The 20,898-nt window shown below is 31.6% G+C and overlaps 2 protein-coding genes and 6 non-coding genes across 8 annotated transcripts; all 8 read right to left on the bottom strand.

Annotated features, from left to right (window-relative positions):
• Nucleotides 1–400: 400 nt before the first annotated feature.
• Nucleotides 401–6,474, bottom strand: LOC101257306 (external alternative NAD(P)H-ubiquinone oxidoreductase B1, mitochondrial). Its single transcript, XM_004248097.5, has 10 exons — nucleotides 6,127–6,474; nucleotides 4,766–5,042; nucleotides 4,282–4,488; nucleotides 3,730–3,980; nucleotides 3,148–3,367; nucleotides 2,917–3,021; nucleotides 2,309–2,572; nucleotides 1,982–2,103; nucleotides 1,159–1,278; nucleotides 401–795 (listed from the first exon to the last, which is right to left on the bottom strand). The coding sequence occupies exons 1-10, from the start codon at nucleotides 6,204–6,206 to the stop codon at nucleotides 708–710; spliced, it is 1,734 nt and encodes a 577-aa protein (XP_004248145.1). The 5' UTR covers nucleotides 6,207–6,474; the 3' UTR covers nucleotides 401–707.
• Nucleotides 6,475–13,371: 6,897 nt separating this feature from the next.
• Nucleotides 13,372–13,483, bottom strand: LOC112940231 (small nucleolar RNA snoR97). The gene has a single exon (XR_003244196.1). It is a non-coding gene; the product is annotated as a small nucleolar RNA snoR97 (small nucleolar RNA).
• Nucleotides 13,484–13,528: 45 nt separating this feature from the next.
• On the bottom strand, nucleotides 13,529–13,645 carry LOC112940219 (small nucleolar RNA Z278). The gene has a single exon (XR_003244184.1). It is a non-coding gene; the product is annotated as a small nucleolar RNA Z278 (small nucleolar RNA).
• A 757-nt stretch (nucleotides 13,646–14,402) lies between these two features.
• Nucleotides 14,403–14,488, bottom strand: LOC112940238 (small nucleolar RNA snoR117). Its single transcript, XR_003244203.1, has one exon. It is a non-coding gene; the product is annotated as a small nucleolar RNA snoR117 (small nucleolar RNA).
• Nucleotides 14,489–14,545: 57 nt separating this feature from the next.
• On the bottom strand, nucleotides 14,546–14,638 carry LOC112940218 (small nucleolar RNA Z223). The gene has a single exon (XR_003244183.1). It is a non-coding gene; the product is annotated as a small nucleolar RNA Z223 (small nucleolar RNA).
• A 24-nt stretch (nucleotides 14,639–14,662) lies between these two features.
• Nucleotides 14,663–14,752, bottom strand: LOC112940235 (small nucleolar RNA U36a). Its single transcript, XR_003244200.1, has one exon. It is a non-coding gene; the product is annotated as a small nucleolar RNA U36a (small nucleolar RNA).
• A 214-nt stretch (nucleotides 14,753–14,966) lies between these two features.
• Nucleotides 14,967–15,126, bottom strand: LOC112940239 (small nucleolar RNA snoR134). Its single transcript, XR_003244204.1, has one exon. It is a non-coding gene; the product is annotated as a small nucleolar RNA snoR134 (small nucleolar RNA).
• Nucleotides 15,127–17,647: 2,521 nt separating this feature from the next.
• Nucleotides 17,648–20,890, bottom strand: LOC101257605 (uncharacterized). Its single transcript, XM_004248098.5, has 2 exons — nucleotides 20,269–20,890; nucleotides 17,648–18,571 (listed from the first exon to the last, which is right to left on the bottom strand). The coding sequence occupies exons 1-2, from the start codon at nucleotides 20,639–20,641 to the stop codon at nucleotides 17,877–17,879; spliced, it is 1,068 nt and encodes a 355-aa protein (XP_004248146.1). The 5' UTR covers nucleotides 20,642–20,890; the 3' UTR covers nucleotides 17,648–17,876.
• Between the last annotated feature and the right edge of the window lie 8 nt (nucleotides 20,891–20,898).

Genomic DNA, 20,898 nt, shown 5'->3' with positions numbered 1-20,898 from the left:
TTGTGTAGTTCAATCCTTTTTGTAATGTGATATATAATATATCAAAATGAATTACAATAATCTTTGATTTATTTATTTTATTTTTCGTCCTCCTTGTAGGAAGCTTCCACTTTTTTATTCCGTTCATGATTCAGGTGGAGGATATTTAATGTCTGTTTAATGGTAACTAACAATGTATTAAGATAGCTTACAAATTTACAATTACCATCAGAGAGTGTGATAGAACTATAAAAGTACATTTGCCTTTAGTTAGAAATTTCAATTCAAGTCACTTCTGTCGGGTAGAGAATCATAAATAGTCAAAAATGAGAATTTGACATTTGGACATATCAAAAGGTGACATGTGGCAATCGGGATATAACCGAATTCAACTGAGTAGGAATGACACCAGGCACAAAAATTGCTTTCTACCACGCAAATTCAAATTAATCAGGTCAATAAATTTCAAACACGAGATGCTTGAATCTAAAAAAAAAAAAAGGAGATAACTTACAATCTAATTAACAATCTCAGTCACTTGTTAAGGAGCAAGTTTATACATTCACAGTTGCAAAGATTCTTAGTGTATTTCTCCAGGAACTGATCATGAAAAATAGATACAAATACAATGGCATGTAACCTGATTCAAGCATAAACATAACAACCTCAGCATGTCAAGCAAAAGAGTGAAGAACACGCGCACCGCCTTCTATGTGGCGTTGAACTCATCAAATCCGGCTTGAATCTCTTCCGAAAATGTATCTTCTTACCCAATCACCAACCACTAAGTACCTCGTGCGCCAGCTAACTTGCTTGCTGAAATGTAAACAAAAATATCAGATTTAGACTCTTTGAATATAGAAGGAAGAAACGATACACTCCCTCCGTTTCATTTCATGCCTTGGTTTGACTGAACATTGGACAACGAAGTTTAAGAATGTAAAGAAGACTTTTGAATCTTATCGTCTTAAACTAAAGTTGTAACATACCAAAAGATATCCGTTTAATCTTGTGTCATGTCATTCCGAGTGTAAGTATGAGTAAGATGCCAATGTTGAAATTAAAAACCTAATAACTAGAAAGATGGATTGGTTTTTTTTTTTAGAACAGACTAAAAAGGAAAGTCTCGCGCATATATTAATATCATAAGCAAGTCATACGAAAGCTGTCAATTATTACCTTGCATACACAGAGTACCATAGCCACTGTGTGCTATGGCCCATAGAAACCCAGTCTCCGGGAAGTTCTGCTGCTGCTTGATCTCCACCTAAAGGGGCGAATTGCCCTAAATGACGATACCTGAAATAGCACAACAAAATTTATTGTGAATGAGTGTATCTATTTACCGATAGGAAAAGGAGGTTAGAAGCCAAGATCATAGAGTCAATAAACAACATGAGCAGCTAAACAACATCGAAGAAATTGCTGATAAGTGTATATTCGATGGTTTTCTAAGCAAAACACACTGCAGAAAAGAAGCTGAAATGATAAAGGGCCAGTGACCACATTTCTGATCTGTTTGTCAAAGTCACAAATGTTTTTTAATAAAAGCGTTAAAACTTTTGGTAAAAACACACCAAAACTATCCCTTTTTCGCGAATTTTGTATCCCGACTATCAAATAGTCCTTGTTCCTCTATCATCATACATAAAGCGGATCAGGCCAACTATCAACTGTTCCATTATCCTACATAAACTATCACGATCTACTCACCTAGGTATGCTTTAATACATAGATGGTGATAGTTTAGATAGGAAAGTAGAACAGTTGGTAATAGTCAGGTCAGAAAAGGGAACATATGATAGTTGGGGTGTGAAACTTGCAAAAAAGTGATAGTTCAATGTGTTTTTGATCATTATCTCAAAAAGTTTTTGTTGTATGGAAGAACAATTTCTCGAGAATGATTCCGGCTCAGACTTTAGCAGTTAGTTATCCCAGTATGCTTACATGCAACAATGAAAATAAGAAAAAGAAAGATTCAAAAAAGGTGAGTTATATATACTCGAAGGGAAGAAATTCATGACGTCCAGAGCTTTTAAAACGGCGAGGTCCTTCAGGATTACTTTTGCATTGATCCCAGCGGTTAAAGCATCTAGCAAGATATGTACCTTGTTGAGCAGCAACCTAAAGCATGTGAAAAGATAAGAAATCGAAACTAAAGCAGAATACTGAGTGAAAAACATGTTGCTCGGATTCTTCAAACATATCCTTGAAAAGTAGTGCATTTTTTTGATAGAACCAACAAGGGTGCGGTAATAATTTTTGGAGAGTCCGAGCAAAATCGGTGAAAAGAGAAACAGGGATGAAATACGAACAATGGAAGAAGTACCTGAGCAGTGGCAGGTAAACTTTTCATCTGAGAATCTACATGAGAAAGGGCCAACTTAAAACCTTCAATATCTACCTCCTCTCTTTCATTTCCCTCTGAATCCCTAAATAAGTCTTTCGCCTCTAACAAATGTTTGTTCTTCAGATATAAGGCCACTTGAGGATAACGGATAATTATGTCTTCTAAAACATCTCGGAATTCCTTGACGCTTAATGTTCCAGAGTCATCCTTATCCGCAGCTTTAAAAATGGCTGAAATATCTTCCTAACCGCGTAGTTACACAGAAATGAAAATTTAGGGGGAAGATAGAAAGACAATAAAAGTAGTATCTTGAAAACATAATTGCGGAGATTATAAGATGCATGATCATCCTCATGCAGCATGTATTTCATGGGCACTAAAAAATTATTGTACGTCGAGTAACATCAAAAGTATTTGCTTTGACGTGACACAACAAACTAGCATTATTATCCTTATGGACCATAAATCATGGACTATTCACTATCAACGTCTGGAAGAAGTTCACCATAGATAAAGAATTGAACGTACTACAGATAAAAAATTGATTAAATATTTAAGTACAGTTATTTAAAGTAAGGCTTTTTTACCATTACTTTACGTTGATCAACAGATGCACAATCACCTAGTGCGTACACGTTACTACAGCCCTTCACTCGCAACCATTCATCAGTTGTTAGAATACGTCTTTTTTCCTTCAAAGGGGAAATGAAAAAAATTAAATGGTGATTAATTAATAAGCTCAAAAAGAGTAACTTTTTCAGTATGCATTTAGTGCAGAAACCGCCATGAAACACAAAGAGAAAGGAAATGCAAGATACCTGGCCAACTTGCTCCATGAAATCCTTCACAAATGGACGGGTACCAACTCCACTTGACCATACAACCATCCCGTAAGGTACTTCAACGTTTTTTCCTGTAGATTTTACTTTCATGCTGATGAAATGATCAGACACACTAGTGACACGGCAACCTGTCGAAACCTCAATTCCATCTCTTTGAAATTTCTGTTCAGCAAATGAGCTTATTCTTTCATCAAATCTGCAGAGACACAAATTTGCGATTTAAGGGTTGTTGATTAAAAATTCTTCTTGTCTCTTAACCGAGTGGAAATTACAAAAACAATGCCTTAGTCCCAACCAAGTTGTGGTCGGTTATGTGAATCCTCACTTATTCAATTAAACTCACCCTAGCTTGCGAACACGAAATATACTTTATTAGGAAGTGTATGCGAAGTATAACAAAAGAATGCCCACAAGAAGCACATTGTATGAATTTAACTCTCTTCACACCTCTCTATCTTCCTTACTCTCAAATCTTTCAGCACAACACCTATATCAAAGAGGCTGTAGCATGCATTAAAAGTTCAGTTGTAAAGTGAATCTAGGAATGGTGCATCTTACGTGTTCAGGATATGATCTCCGGACTGAATAACTGTTATCTTCACAAAATCCTTAACAGAAGGGTATATTTTTACTAAATCCTCATAAACATAGTCATGTAGCTCAGCAGCAAATTCTACACCAGTTGGACCACCGCCAACTATAACAAAATGGAGGTTGGTCCTTCGCTCTTCTTCACTTAGGCCAGGAATGACAGATTTTTCAAAACAATCTATTACTGTCCTCCGTATCCTTTGAGCATCTTCAACTTCCTGTATGAAACATGATTCATTTATTTTAAAGAAAGGAAATTTTACACTTCAAGAAAAATAAGAGATGTCTCAACCTGATCAGGTCCAAAAATGCATACAACACGTCCCTAGCAGGAGTAAAAAATGTCCTTCGAACTCTTAAGAAATATCATCAGGTGAGTGTCGAATTCTCCATCAGTAGTGTATTATTGGAGGATCTGACACTGTCCGGCAATATTTTAAGAGAGTTCGTGCAACATAGGAAATAAATGGCATGCATCCCCAACTAAGTTGAGAAAGGCTTTATGAAAGAGAATCCTACCTTCAGAAAGTGGCAATGTTCCATAACACCTGGTGTGTTAAAAGTGTTTACTTGAGCTCCTACTGCGACAACCAAATAGTCATATTGTAGGGAGAAATCATTATGTCCTGCCAAATTATCATTGATACCAGAACGGCAAGATACTCTGTGGTTTTCTGGATCAATCTTCAGACATTCTGCTTCCCAGAATTGAATCTCTCCACTTCTCTGCCGGACCAATCAACAAAAATTAAACAATAAGAGGCAGAAAAATCTTCAAAAGAAAACAAGGCAGCCTTGGAGAAACTTTAGCACATACTAAATGTAATATTCCAGGGATCAGGTTAGAACAATCGAAAACCCAGTGAAAGAGGAAGCATTGAAGGGGCAAAAGAATTTTTTTAAGATGCAGTGCACAAAGCTATACTATTAATTCCAAATCTTGTGACTACAACATAAAACTACAAACGAAATGCAAGCAAGTTCCTTATCATAACTTCCTTACCTTCTTTATTATGTTCCGGACCGGCTCTACTACGCTTCGTGCCTCAACTGTACCACATGTGACACTAGGTAACAGTGGTGTAAATGCAAAATAGTTCCGCGGCGAAACCACTTTTACATCATACGAAGAAATATCAAGATCTTTTAAGAAGCTGGTACCACCCCATCCTGTTCCAAGCACCACTACTCTCTTCTTCTTAGACTCTGGTTGATTCTGTTCAACAACTTGTTTTCCACTCTCTACATTTGATTCCGCATACACCAACAGACCTCCAGTACTGTAACAGCCAGAAGAAAAGTATAAGTAGCAAAATCCTCTATGAAATATGGATGAAAAAGATCATTCTTTAAAGGACCATAACATTTCATTCATTAAACATCAATCCTTCAAGTGAGTCATTATAGTTTAGTAGGTCAGTTTATAAATGCATTTGCTCTCGTTGTGAACTCTATAAACGTAATTCATTGTATACAACTAAGAGGCATGTGTCTAGGACTATAAGAAACAGAAACGACGAAGTAAGAAAGCCATAACAACCTTGTAATCAGAGACCTAAGTTTCCAAAAGCCAAAACCAGTTCACGTCCTTCATATTTTGTCAAGCTCAGCTCATTAAAAACTCTATTGCCACTTTTAAATCCAAGCTACACAATTTTACCTTTGTAGAGCATCCGATTTACTCGAGCTATTCTCCATGTGAATTAAAAAAAGAATGGTCATTAAGTGTTTACATTGTAATATACAAATTCACATTATTCAAACCAACATGTGGAGTCATAACAACAAATGATCACCTAAAAAGATATGACACTTGGACCTAACTCAATCTCGAAAGTTAACTCGGAGGAGTGCCTGAGTCCATATAAGCAACCCATTAGTCCATTTCCTTAAAAACTCTAACTCACTCTAACACTCTCATTTAGCTTTGGTCCATTTTCTAAAAACTCTAACACTCTCATTTAGCTTCTCTGGATCTAAGAGTAAATGACAATATGTTCAAGTGTCAAAACAAATTTAGATATTCTCCTTTCAGTACAAAATCAAGAACCCCAAAGGAAGAGATAAAGAAAAATAGCTACCAAGAGCTTAACTAAAATATCTAAAGCCCCTCATTTTTTGTTCAAAGATTGAAACTTTATCAATATTTCTGTCAAATCTTGATTTAAGCTAACTACCTAAGAATCAAATGAGTAATGAAATAAAGGAGTTTAAAGTGAATAAGCTCTTAGGAGTTGTTTGGTTCAAAATCAGAGTCATATTACACAAATAACAAACAAGTTAGTGAAAAATCATCAAGAAACAAAAAAAAAAATGAAGTCACTAAGAATATTTAACAAAAATGAAGGGATCAAAAAGAATAACCTGATAGAACAGAGAACCAAAAGTTTAGAATAAGAAGAATGACTATGAAGAACTTTGCTTAAATATGTGAAACCCCTCATCTTCTTTCTTAAATTGTTCAAAGATTGAATCTTTTCTCAAGATTTCTGTCAAAATCTTGATTTAATGGATAAAAATGAGTAATTATGAGACAAAAGGAGTGGTGAAAAAAAAGAAAAGAATACTAAGTATAATAGTGTCATCATATGAGTTGTCTGAAAATATTACCAGTCTGACAACTTTTTAAAAAATAAAAATTTTAGGTCCAAACTATGGGATTTGAGAATTGGTTTATCCAAAAAAAAAAAAAGAAAAATCTTCCTCCGTTGACGATTGTTCGACAGATATAATAAAAATAGATATACTAAAAATAGATGTATAATATTTATTGTCAATCTAAACAATTAAAATTTAAATAGTGATTTTTTAAAATTTTGACCTTAATAATTACTCTATTTTGTTCAATTGAAAAGTTATGTAAATTTTTAATATTCTTGCTATAGTAAAGTTATATTAGTCAAATTATACCTTATATAAAATTTTCCTTGAGAAAAATGTATGATCTTAGCCTGACAAACAATTGTGAATCGAATATAAACAGAGGGAGTATTAGTTAATCTTTTTTCATAGTCTTAATTTTTTTTTAGTCAGATGTTCCCAAATTGATGGTTTCTCTAAGGTTTATACATGTGACATATCTTACAACTGTTAATTTAATAATTCTTTGGTTCACTCACAAGCAACATTCTCATATATTAAATTTGATTAGTATAGAATTTATAATAGGGAAAAGGGCAATGACTTTGTGTGAGGAATTATTTTATTGTGAGGCACAACTATTAATATTAATAGTGTGAGGAATTATTTTATCTTATATTATATTAATTTATTCGTCTCATTTTAAGTGATATTTTTCGTTTTTGAGATTCAAACAAGTCTATCTTAGACCATAAATTTTTCATATATCCTTTAACATTTTGAATTATCGATTGTTTTGATTTATAATACTCTTTACGTAGTTTACAAATATATAAATTTCATTTCAAAATTTTGAAGACTCCATACACAAATATCTGGTCAAGTTAAATTATTTTATTTTCAAAAAAAATAAAAAATGTCACATAAAATGAGATAGAGAAAGCATATGTTACGTGCAATTCATGTTTTCTTTTTTACTCTTTCTTCTCTATCCTTATTTTTCTTGTGTTTTTTTTTTATCTTTTTTATGTTTAATTCTGAAATTAATTTAACTAACTCCTAAGTTTGTATGGATGAAAATTATTATTATTATTTTTATTTTATTTTATTTTAACAAAAGATATTTTCCAAATTAAAGTTTCATTGTTATATAATTAATGGTTATGAGCATTAAAAAATTTAAGTTAATTCTTTGAATGGTCACTTATGTTATTAAAATTGACCATTAAAATTATTTTTATTTCTTTTCTTCCCATTTTAATTCATTGTACACTAAAAATTTGCGTCTTCATATTTCGTGTCTTTTTTTTAGGACTCATTTAAAAATAAAAACTTATTTATAATTTTTTATTTGCTATATTGAAAGTTGACAAAACTAATTTTATTGATACGATAAACCTTAAAAATCATTAAATAAAATAAATAACTCGATACGAAGAAAAAAAAAACTATAATACGTAAAATGAAAAAAAATACTTAAACGTGTGAAAAGGAATTTATAATATTTCTAGGAACTATAACACAATTATAATACTGTACCAACTTTATTGCTACCACAAAATCTGTATATAAAAGGAATCTCAATAATAACTACACAAAACATAAAAAAAGGAAATAAAAAAAACGTGTGAATATGGGTATGTTTATTAAGAGAGAAAATTTAGAAAAAAACTATATTTACATTGAACTTATTATATTATTAAATTAAATTTAAATTTCATAAAGAGTTCAACTTATTACATTAAATTTACTTTTCTTATTAAAATAAAAGAGAATAAATTTAGGATTTTTTTTTTATAATTTCAAAAATTCTTAAGCGATTTCAAATTATAAAAGATATAAAATTTAAGTACTAATAATAAACTTAATTAAGACTTAAAATTTGATATATTTAGATTAAAGGCTATAAAGAATTTTTAGAAATATATTTAATAATCAACTATTCAAAAAATTAATTATTTAGCAGATTTAACGAATAATTTTTTATCGCACAAAGCGCGACTAAGTTCACTAGTTATTAATAATCTAAATACCAAATTACACTCCATTTAATATGGCACAAACTACTAAAAGCTAGAGAGAGAAAATTCCGAATAAAAATAAAAAATAATTTTTTTAATTATGTATGAAATGTAAAAACTTAGTTTGTAATTAAATATAAGTATATATTGATATTTTGTTAATAATAGTATTAAGTAGTATACTTTTGTAATTTTTTCCTATTGATATTCTTTGTTTTAATTTTACAGGTGAGTTAAGAACTCTTGGGTGGGGTGGGCCATTCCATCAAATCTTTGAGAAGGGGCCCAGTCTCGTAGAGAAGACTCGAAGTATTTTGTAGTTGAGATTGAGTTGCACCAACAATCAGTGTTGAGTTTGTTTCTATTTGTCTTTATAAATTGACGCGATATATTCTGAATGAGATATTTTGATGTATGTAATTAACTTATGATATTGTTTTGATTGAGAAAACACACATCACGATCAATATTAAATTGAAGACATGGAGACAAATTTTGAATTCTAAATGGTTTAGAAAGAGCAGGTTCAAGACAGAGTATTTGAGGTGCAAATTCAATAATGAAACGTATAAAATGGGCGTCAAAGTGAGACTGGACTTGATACTCAAGTTATCCCCAACAGTGAAAGATTTAAATATCTGGGGTCTCAAATCAAAGGATATGGAAAGATCAATGATGATGTCACATACTGTGTTAGTGAGACAAGGATGAAGTGGAGGCTTGCATCCGACATCTTGTATAACAAAAAGATACCATCAAAACTTAAAACTAAATTTTATAAAGTGGTGGTTAGACTGACTTAGTTGTATGAGACTAAATGTTGATTAGTCAAAAACTTTTATGTTCAGGAAATGCGGTTGTTTTAAGATGGATGTGTGGGCGCATTCTAGGAGTATAGGTATTCTGAATGGGCATTTCCGTATTAAAGTTTGAGTGGCCTCTGCGGTGGACAAGATGAGGAAAAAAATTAAGATAGTAATTCGGACATGTGGAAAAGAGATGCCTAGATGCCCAGTAAAAAGGTCTGAGAGATTCGTTATAGTGGGGCTGATGAGAGAGACGTAGACCGAAGAAGTATTAGTAAAGAAATCGTACAAGACATGACATATTTTTTAATTTATTTGTTACATGACCTTTAGATAAGAGGTTATGAAGGTCGCATATCTGAGTAAAAGGTTACTGTTAGGGAATGGTTGTTTTTGTTTTTCGAGGATTTTGGCTTGTGGTGAATTTAATTAGGATATCCATCATTTTGTTGTTTAATGTATTTCGACTATCACACTATTTTATTGTTCTTGTTTCTTTCTTATATGCCTTCCTTTGTTAGTTCATATGTTTTCTACACTATTTTCTTCTTCTTTGTGAATTTGCTGTTCTCGAATTAAAGGTCTTTCAAAAACAACCTTTCAACATCTATGAGGTAGCGATAATGTTTGTATACACTCTCGTTCGCCTTCATAGTCGTCACTTGCGAAATCATACAAGATATATTATTATTATTATTGTGAGAGTTTTTGACCAAAATGAGCTATTTTTAAAATCAATTCACCAAAATAATACGTTTTTAATTTTTTTTACAAAACTAGTATAAACGTACTTCATGGTAACGTTTTAGGATATTTTCATTATAAAAATTCAACGGACAAAAAGTTAACAGGTTGGCGACGTTAAACGCATAAACGTAACTGTGAGTAACGTTTTAGGTGTAAAACGTTACTCAAGAGTACATTTTTGGAGAATCCAATCACGGGCCACTGACTCCAATCCTGCAAAGGTGGAGTCAAATCATTCAACTGTAAAACGTTACTATGAGTAACGTTTTACACCTAAAATGTTACTTTGACTCCCGTTTCTTAGATTTGATTGATTGATAGTTGAAGGAATGGGGACGGATAAAATTATTATTATTATTATTATTTGTTATTATTATTATTATTATTAATTCTTATTTTTCATAATTGTATCAGACTCGGTAACATTCATATTGATACAAATATTATAAGAAATAGAGTATTTATATTAATTGTATTTACACTAAATCAGACAAATTTAATCTAAAGAGTTACTAATTTTTTGTGTACGCAAGTACGGTTGCGGCTCATACATTGCTAACTTACAATGGCAGTTCCTATATTAGAAATTTTTAATTTTTTTCCTAAATATGATAGAGATATTAAAACCTCCAATGGAGTTGATGTTGGTCTACGGAAAGTGGAATATACACAGCTTTACCCCAATTTTTTGAAGATAGAAAAGCTATTTCAGAACACGCTCGTTCAAATAAAGCATCCCAAAGACTACCAATAGCTATTTGGAAAAAAATATATCTTTTCTATTCCTTTAGACAACCGCAAAATATGATATAAGAAACTTACCACTTAAGCCAGAACTACAAACAAACAGTGAGATGTTTTCTTGACATCCATCAACTTGGAAACATTTTCAAGCACAAATATATTATACTCTAAAAGCAATGATCAGAGAAATAATAAGAGTGCATTTAGGAACGTTAAATGTACATTCAGAAACTCTTCGTTTTCTTTCAACAAAAGTTTCATAATTTCTTTACACACTCAACTGTTAACTGGGTCAATTTGACCTTTGCTATAACACTTTCCGCATATCTGCCCAAATATCAGATGAAGTTTACACAATGTCCTATAGAGAAAGATAGATAAAGCTTGAAATGAAATCTTTCGATCGTTTATATCAACAATGACTCCTCTGTAAGTATGGTTAAGAGGGAGTACTTCACTTTCATTCTTATCCTACTATCTTCTACACACAGCTTTGCACCAGTCCTTCAACTATCAATCAATCAAATCTAAGAAACGGGAGTCAAAGTAACATTTTAGGTGTAAAACGTTACTCATTGTAACGTTTTACAGTTAAATGATTTGACTCCGCCTTTGCAGGATTGGAGTCAGTGGCCCGTGATTGCATTCTCCAAAAACGTACTCTTGAGTAACGTTTTACACCTAAAATGTTACTCACAGTTACGTTTATGCGTTTAACGTCGTCAACCCGTTAACTTTTTGTCCGTTGAATTTTTATAATGAAAATATCCTAAAACGTTACCATGAAGTACGTTTATACTAGTTTTGTGAAAAAAATTAAAAACGTATTATTTTGGTGAATTGGTTTTAAAAATAGCTCATTTTGGTCAAAAACTCTTATTGTGATCATCCAAATAATTCTATAAATATTTTTTCTTAAAATGTGAGATTTAAGAATTTTAAATATGACGCATTACAAGTAAAAGTTGATTAATTGGTATATAAATTATTTACACCAACCATATAAATTGCTTAATTAAACTCATATTTTGTTCCTTTTGTCCAAAATGTGCAAGTTGTCCAATAAAAGGAGGAGAAACTGAGAATTAACGAAATCGATATTTATACAAAGGTTTTAAACTTTCATAATATATTTATTTTGAAAAAAAATCTTGTCCCAAATAATTTTTTAAAATACATTTTAAAAAAATAAATAATTTATATTTAGCTAATCAATTTAAAAATAACTTTTCTCATATTCCTTCGAAAAAATTACTTTCTTTTAGCTTCTGTTACTTTAAAAATGCTTATTTCTTTTCTAAAATTTTCAGTAAACACTTCTCATACAGAAAAAATTATTTCCAAAACACCTCAATACAAGTGAATAAATATTCTTTAATTAAAAAAAATAAACATTTTAGACACCTTCAATTGTCGGGTAAACAGGCATGATTTCTCTTGTCAAGTATTTTCGTTTGTCACGTCTCAAACTAAAAACGACTTTTATCGAAATATTAAGCCACAAATTGTATTTCCTTGATGTGACATTAAAGGCGTATCTAAATTTTCAATATGTTGAATACACTATTATAATATATCAAAGATTTTATATCGATTCAATTCAATTAAAAAAAATCACTATCAATTAATGGTATCATTTTTTTATTTGTAATAATTTCACCTAAGTATGATTTGAAAGTTACCCATAAAACATCTGGGCTTGCTGCAAAAATGGCTTGGTTTTAAAGTGTTCAATCGTAAGACTTATAATTTAAGTATCTGAAAGGAAAAAAGGAAAATAAATTTAAAAGGTAATATTAAATAAATATTTATTATTTATATTAATATAATTTTTTAACTAAATATAACAATTTTTTAAAATTAAAAAATTGTACTGCATATCTACCTTCGCCTCTTTCTCCTCCTTTTTTCTTTTTCATTGTCTCTTTCTGTATCATACTTTCTCTCTCTCTTTTTTTTTATTCTTCTTTTTTTAAAAAAAATTATTTAAATAATTGTTTTGAACCAGTTTTTTTGTTTATATTTCATTAGTTATTTCTAAAAACACGAAGAGAAGAAATAGAAAAATAAAAAAAATGTACAATATCATGTTCTCAAATAGAAATTTCAAATCTTTAAAAGTATAGATTTGAAAGTTCAATATTGATGGTCATTATAAAAATTCAAATTTTAAATTAATTATTGGAAATTTATGAATTTGTAATTAGTTTGGATGGATTATTTTTAAAGTAATCGAAAAATATCATTTGCAATTTATAGCACAATTTTAAGAGGATTTAATTTAGTTTATAATTGATTTTAGGATAAATATTAGATTGAAACTCGAAAAATATGAAGTTTATAGAAAGGTAATTGTATTACATATGTTTTATAATTGAACTAAAATTGTATTAAATTCACGAACAATATATTTATAATACTTAATACAAACTTTACTCCTTTTTTCGTGATATCAATCAAAATAATTTAAGTAACACTTCAATTATTTTATTAATATAATGTTTAATTTCAGTTCTACTTTCAAATATGTATTCAGATCATCAAAACATTCAAATCTTAATGCAAATCCTGATATTAAGATGTGTATTCAAATTCAGACCTTAATCTTAATAAAAACAAATGAGGACCCGAGTAAACTCAATTCATCAAACATTAAACCACAACAAGAAAGTATAACAAACATTTTTAGAGAATCTGAACGATGACAAAGAAAATGTAGTGCTGTTATTTAACTCCAAACATGTTTGATACAAAAGAAGAAGCTGATGACAACACCTCATAAACACTATATGAGTTTATCAGACCCTACACCCAAAATTTAAAGGAGTAAGGGTATAGTGAACTCAAAATATTTCATCAAAACACAAAGCCTCAGAAAAAATCCAATATGATCATATGTAATATAGTTTCACCAAGTGGTTCTCCCTGCAAAGCAAGGTCTTGGATCCACCACACCTCATTAACATGGACTATATCATCATAAGCACAAGTATTTTTCCAATGTAGCTGCTCCACAGTGTTACTCCAAACACAATTGACAAAAAGGGGTTATGAAAAGAGTAAAAATACGATAGAGCAACACAAATAATATTGCTTCTAGGGAACGAGTTGATCGAAAATGGATTATGTTTCAACCACCAGATAAAGAAGCCTTAAAAATGGTCATCATTCATTATGTACAACAACTAATAAGGATAATCAGCTATTGGAGCTCGACTAATTCAAATTCACGCAACATACAACAACAAATAAGGATAACCAGCTATTGGAGCTCGACTAAATAAGGATAAATCAGCTATTGGAGCTCGACTAATTCAAATTCACGCAACATAAACAAATAAGGATAATCAGCTATTGGAGCTCGACTAAATAAGGATAAATCAGCTATTGGAGCTCGACTAATTCAAATTCACGCAACTAATTCAAATTCACGCAACATACAACAACAAATAAGGATAATCAGCTATTGGAGCTCGACGAAATAAGGATAATAAGCTATCGGAGCTCGGCTAATTCAAATTCACGCAACATAAACAAGTAAGGATAATCAGCTATTGGAGCTCAACTAAATAAGGATAAATCAGCTATTGGAGCTCGACTAATTCAAATTCACGCAACATAAACAAATAAGGATAATCAGCTATTGGAGCTCAACTAAATAAGGATAAATCAGCTATTGGAGCTCCACTAATTCAAATTCACGCAACTAATTCAAATTCACGCAACGAGGAAGAAACTAAAAAGGCCTCAGAAGCTAAAGGTAATATAACATCAATGGAGCTAAAAAGCTCCTCAAATGGTACGGACAATTACCATACATCACTGGCCTATAATTAACAAAAAAATAGATAAAACTCAACTAATGAAAAATGTAAAGCAAGAATTTTAAGGCTCAGAAAATATGAACAGCTCTATCAATCACAGAAAATCAGAAGCAGAACTGGCATTAAAGCTGAATTTATATCATCACTGCCAAATTTCAAACAAAGAGATAAATAAATTAGGCTCATATTAAGAAATTCAACCATTTTTTTTATCATATGCTTCATAGATCACTCTCAGAAGCGCGGATAAATCTTCTAATCATAGCCAAAATTCAAAAAAGAAAAATATTTTTGGAGAATCAATCAATAATATAGCAGTGGACTTAGGAGTAAAACAATAGGAAAAAAATGCATAAACCCCACGTAAACACCGCAATTTGGTATATGCCTCGTTGACTAGCTATATTTTTCATTGAATTTAGAAGAAAAGCTAAAGGTGATATGAGGCATCATAATTAACAAAAACAATGTTGTAAAAAATGGGATTTAGCCGTTAATTTGACACAGATAAGCCATGGATTAAAGGTACAAAAGGGCTAATACTGCAACACTAAACGGCAAAAAAACTTATAGCACGAGCTTTGGGGCTTCTAACTTCATGTAAAAAATATAAATCGGATGAGCCCGGGAGGCTACGTGCAGAGATCTACAACAAAATTGACAAAAGTAAATAGAAGACGCCATTGAAGGGTTAGTGGAGGAGGCTAGATTGAGAAGTGATTGATGATGAAGAAGATGAAGAGTTGTTAGCATTATATAGAAGAGAAAGGGGGGCGGCGAAACCCTAATTGTGTTGTCCTGGATCCGAGTTGTTAGCCCATCAAATCCTAATTCCATTCGACCCGTTTAAGTTTGGGCCCATCAAAGAGTGTATTAATATTTATTTAGTTTAATTTTTTTATTTGATATTGAGTGTTAATAAAGAGGACTAATAATTTAATTTGATACTAAAAATTGATTAAATAAGAGCATATAAAATAATTAAAATTTAGAAAGAATTGAACAAGGTGGATTTTTATGCATTTTAGCTCAGATTCAATCCATTTTAGCCAAATAAATTTTGAACGAGTCATTAATTCACTTATTTATTAAAGAACAACTTCTTAGTCATATAAATGTTTCTACCATATTTAAATAAAAGCTAGAAATTTCAATTACAAAAAAATTATCATATTTACTAATCTTTTCAATAGTTTGAAATAGTTACATACTGTCTCACTAACTAAATTTCAAGTCAAACACACCTAAATACATGTATTTTTGTCACTAAATACGCTATGAAATACATATAAATAAGAAGAGATGCGAGCGAGATAGGAGAGAGGCGAACGAGATATGGCAAACGAGAGAGTTGGGACCAAAATCTGCCACAATAAATAATTTCAAAAACTTTCAAAAAGTGAAATTGTTTTGTTTACCCATTTATTAACTTAATTCATCTTAACTAATCCAAAGTCAATCTAATATGTCAATTTAGTATTTCTAATTAATAGTTCTTTTGGTCCATTAATTATAGATAAATTTTGATGTTTGATTTTTTTATTGATACTTCTTCTATCTTAATTTATGTGATTATTTCTTTTTCCTTCTTTTTTTTTTTAAAAAGAAAATCTCAGTTTGAATAATAGGTATCATGACTATCTCAAACTATTTCTAAGAACTTCTATTTTACTATGCAAGTTATCAAATTATTATCTCTTTATATATTTTCATCAACGAGACAATCAACACACTTATGCTATGATTATAGAGAAAATACATTAAGAAAATTTCTGAATTTGGGCCAAAATTTACTTTAGTATTTAAACTGAGTATTTATATATCTCTTAACATCTTTTATATGAATTATTTTCAACCCTTCAAAAACACCAGCCTAGTTGAAGGTTGGGCTTTGTTACACAAACACGTTTTCATTGGTTCACGTCTCTAAGGATATAAAGAATATCTTACCCGTTTTATATAAACCACCAGTTTTCCAAAATACAACCCAATCTCTAAGCCCGAGTCTCATTCTCTCAAATTTGCAAGACCTAATCTGAAGATATTTCTTTCGTTAGCGTGAAGGATTTGCTGAATTTAAAATTTTCGTGAAGAAATGAATGATTTGCAAAATCTTCTGTTCAAGAAGTAACGACAATCTTGATAAAATGAAAAGTGAGAAAACAAAAATCAAAATAATAGATGAAGAAGAATAAGTTTGAATATTACATTTTAAAGAACAATAATTCTTTCAAAGATTCATTTTTAGGTTTGAAGAGCTAAGATTTGAGAAAAATCAAGAAAAATATGATAAATTAGGTTACCATTTTTGAATGATTGGATTGGTGAGGGAGAAGAGGTAATTAGGGTTCTTAAAAAGTGAAAATTGTTCTTAAAATGGATAATGGGTCGGATAATACCGTTGGAGGGGCAAACTTAATTTTTTTAAAAATGTTAAAAGATGACTAACGAGCCGTTCTAAGTTGTAACAACACACGCACATGACTGGTGTTTGAAGGGTTGAAAATAATTCACATCAAATATGTTAAGGGATATATAAACACCCGTATAATTTAAGTACTAAAGTAAATTTTCGTGCCAAGTTCAGATGAGTATTTATATACTTTCTCATTATAATAAGTTCTTTTAACCAATTTTTTGCCTTATTTTATTATTCTGTAAATTGATGTTAAGGATTTATCTATTAAGCAAATAAATCACATTATTCAATCTTAAAATAGTTAAAGCGGCAACAAAACATATAAAGTAATAACATTGAATGATGAAATAACTACTTTTGAAATATACATATTTTTCTCATATCAATAATTTTAGGAATACCAATCAAAGTTTAGATATCTGTTTACGCAATTAAAAATGAAATATAATGGGGTCATTTGACATGTGGAATAAAGATGATCACTCGAAATAAAATTTGGGATTAATTTATCCCATTTTTTATTTGAGATATTAGCTGATCCCAAAAATTATTTTATCCCATGGTGAATACTATCCCATATAGAAGGTGGGATAAAATAATCCCACCGAAAAATAAAATTTAACCTTTTTTTCTCGAATAATTTGGACACGTGAAGGTCATCTGTTTCATGTTGAAGTTTTCATTAATGACAATGATGAATACGAGATGATTTGCTAATAACAATGGTAAACTGGACCAAAACTGTAAGAGAACTCAAAATTGAGAAATTTCATATATGTAGAAGGCAATAAAGATTACAACTTTAGTACAGTCAAGAGCAAAATTTGAAAGAAAATAAGCTCTAAGTTGTACAAAAAGAACTGGACAGGCAATAAAAAGAGAAACAACAAGCAATTCTGCCAAATGAGAGAACATGCTCTCACTGTAGAAACTAACAACTAAATATGCTCTACCAGCTCGAAAGGGGTGCATATCAAACGATCATCCAAGTCAAATGTCGATAACCAGCCCATTTTGCAGCAAGTCGAACACCAATGGCCAGTGCAGCACATATCAGAGGAACCGGGACCTTCCTAACTGCACCGATAGTTTCCCCTTCACTTTTATTGAAAGGTGTTTTAGAGTATTGCAGAATGGCCAAAGCTGCGTAAGAGACCATTACTACCAGTCTAACCCAAGGTTCTCCCACAGCAGCTAATGCAGCAGCAGCAGGCATTGCGGAAGACACATAATCTCTTTTTTTGATAAATCGAGCAAAGAAAAACAAGCCTAAGAGTATAAACCAAAAGAACAGCTCGGAAATATAACCTCTCACAGCAGCAAATCCCATTATTCCAGCTGCTGTAAGAAGGTACGGTTGGCTGTTCACAGAATCTGGAGCTGCCGCTTCACCAATAGCAAGAACACAAGAGGCCAAAATGATGATTGTTGTCAGCTCTTGTACTGGTGCATATGCAATTACACTGGAGTAGAAAGCTCGAATGGAATAAATTGATGATTCAATAAATCTAATTACAGCTGTGATCTGATCCCCTATGAAGTAGTATACAACAGCGAATGCAAGTTTCGAGATGTAACCGAGAAATCGGAAGACAGCATCCACAGCCTTTTTCCAATTACCCAGTTCCCATAAGACAGTCCTCCAGGCATATAGAAGAAAGGCTAATGCTGCATATTGACAATAATTGCGGAGTCAGCGAAGTACTCTATGTTTATAGCTGGAACACTTATTCATAAATAGAGAGCTACACATGAAAAGTGCAGAACACGAATGTGATTTACTACCCAAATGAGAATCGTAAGAAAATCAAATGATTAACAAGTACACAATACTCTAACAGTAGATACGTGTTCCCAGCAAGTTCTCCACCAAAACTACGTGGTATCTTGGGCTTTCTTTCTACTAGTATCAATAAAAAAATATTATCAAGCAGCTTATGTACTTATCATGTAGTCCAAACAAAGACATAACAATAAACCCTCATCAATTTTGAAGAATTGTTCAAAATATTGTGGCATTCATTAGATAAAGAGAATAGCGACCTGCTTACTGAAGGCTCGAAAATGTAGCTGCGCTACCACTAATATCACCCAACGACTCAGCAGCAGCTATACTCATTCAATGGGAAAGAGAGGGGGGGGGGGGGATTATGATTCTATGGAACTCAGTCATCATACATATTATACCACTCAATAATAGGTACTCAGTCAAATGATATTATAGGTATATGGTTCACCTGTCCCATGGCTCAAGATCTAAACTAGTTCTCAAACTTAAGAATCTATCTATACGTACTGATTGCACAAATTAATACATTTGCTGTGTATTCAGCGCTGTTGAAGAAAGTGGACTGTCTTGTAGTATATTCATGAACCTTAGAAGACGAGAACACAAAAAAACTAGAACAAAAATTAAAGGTAACTGAGGCACCTAGAACAGAGTGTAAATTGTGAAAAAAGATCCTCAAGGAAACAATTCTGTCAAAGCAGATATGAATGGGATTGTATCATGCACATGGCTTTATAGAGTGACTGTTGAGACCGCTTTTAACTAGTGCATGGTTTTCTGGAATTGTGCAAAGTTCAATTCCTCCTTCTGGTGCCTTTCTTATATCAGCTACTTTACTAAATATAAAGAGACGAGAATCTATTTTAGATGAGAGTTAACCAGAATCAAACAGGAGGATAGGTAGTCCTAGTTTACCATTATTAAGCTATTATCTTAAGCCATTGAACTACTGGTAGGAAATAACAACATTCATTTTATAAAGATCACATTTTTTTCCCCTTCATTCAAATAAGAGCAGCATTCGTTCAGACTTCATTCATTGCACAGAATGATCTCTATCCTCATCTCAATATCTTTCATCTGTTCCCATTACGAATTCCCTAATCACTATACTAGCAAACAACAGCACATGAAACATCAAACTAAGTAAAACATAATAACAAAAGCTAGAGTACAATCAAACTGTATAAAGATTAGTTTCACAAACATATCAATCAATCAACTAAGCCTGCTTGGGGTCGACTATATATTTATATCCATTTTGTTGGCGGAAGGTAGCAGGTACACCATGAAACTAGTCGAGTTGCCAGCAAGCTAGTCCAAATACCACTGTTATCAAAAGAAAGTAAAACAAAAAAAAAAAAAGCTGACTTCTTTTCTTTTTGTAAGGGCAACTTTCAATTCTCATACAGCAATACCAAAGCCAAATTACCAAAAGGTTAGTTTCAAAGACATATCAATCAATCAATTATGCCTTCTGGGGTCAACTATATGAATCATTTATAACCATTCTACTTTATTTGGGGCAGTTTTTTTCCCTACAAAAAGAACATATGATAAGAGTTTTTTGATATACCTATGAACCAAGGCCATCTAACAGGCTTATCAGGAGCTTCTTTAGTCAAGTATCTGAATCTATCAGGCATTGTGCTCTCTCCACGAACATCAATTTCAGCTTTATCAACACTATTCCCATAATCTACTCCACTACTCTCAGCTTCCACAATAAACCCATTTTTCCTACGTAACTGAAATCCACAATCACTAGTGAAAATTCCACAACATTTGTGTTTCAATTCGAGTTTCAAAGGCTTAATTCTGGCAACAGATGAGGGAAAATCAAGAATTTGATTATGAGAGAAAGCATTTGAAGGAAAATTTGAGGAGATTTTATGGGTTTTCTTGATAGTGGGAATTGAAGATGAGAAAAATGAGAGAGTAATCGACATTGTTGTTAAGGGTTTAGGGTTTTGCCATTACCAGAAAATTGGGGTTTTGCAAAATCCGGTAGCCCGCCAGACAACCCGGTGACCCGACCCGAAAAATTCATAAATCTATAAATTGAAAATTTTTATGCATAAATTATGTAAATATTAGGTGAGATAAGAACAATTTTTTGGGTCTGCTGTGTGTTTCAATAGGAAAATAGTCGTATTTTAGTGCAATTTTATTTTTTTTTTGCTACAATCAAATTTTTTTTCCAGAT

This window comes from Solanum lycopersicum, chromosome 10 (genome assembly GCF_036512215.1).
Source record: "Solanum lycopersicum chromosome 10, SLM_r2.1".
NCBI classification, from domain to species: Eukaryota; Viridiplantae; Streptophyta; class Magnoliopsida; order Solanales; family Solanaceae; genus Solanum; species Solanum lycopersicum.
This window is presented reverse-complemented; position numbering and strand designations above follow the sequence as displayed.

Excerpts from the sequence above, each read along its gene's own strand:
- LOC101257306 (XM_004248097.5), bottom strand. The coding sequence starts at position 6,206 with ATGAGGGGTTTCACATATTTAAGCAAAGTTCTTCATAGTCATTCTTCT. Across the intron at positions 2,104-2,308 it reads GTTTACCTGCCACTGCTCAG|GTTGCTGCTCAACAAGGTAC; the intron begins GTACTTCTTCCA and ends CACATGCTTTAG. Across the intron at positions 796-1,158 it reads TGGTACTCTGTGTATGCAAG|CAAGCAAGTTAGCTGGCGCA; the intron begins GTAATAATTGAC and ends TTTACATTTCAG.
- LOC101257605 (XM_004248098.5), bottom strand. The coding sequence starts at position 20,641 with ATGTCGATTACTCTCTCATTTTTCTCATCTTCAATTCCCACTATCAAG. Across the intron at positions 18,572-20,268 it reads TAGATGGCCTTGGTTCATAG|CATTAGCCTTTCTTCTATAT; the intron begins GTATATCAAAAA and ends GTCAATATGCAG.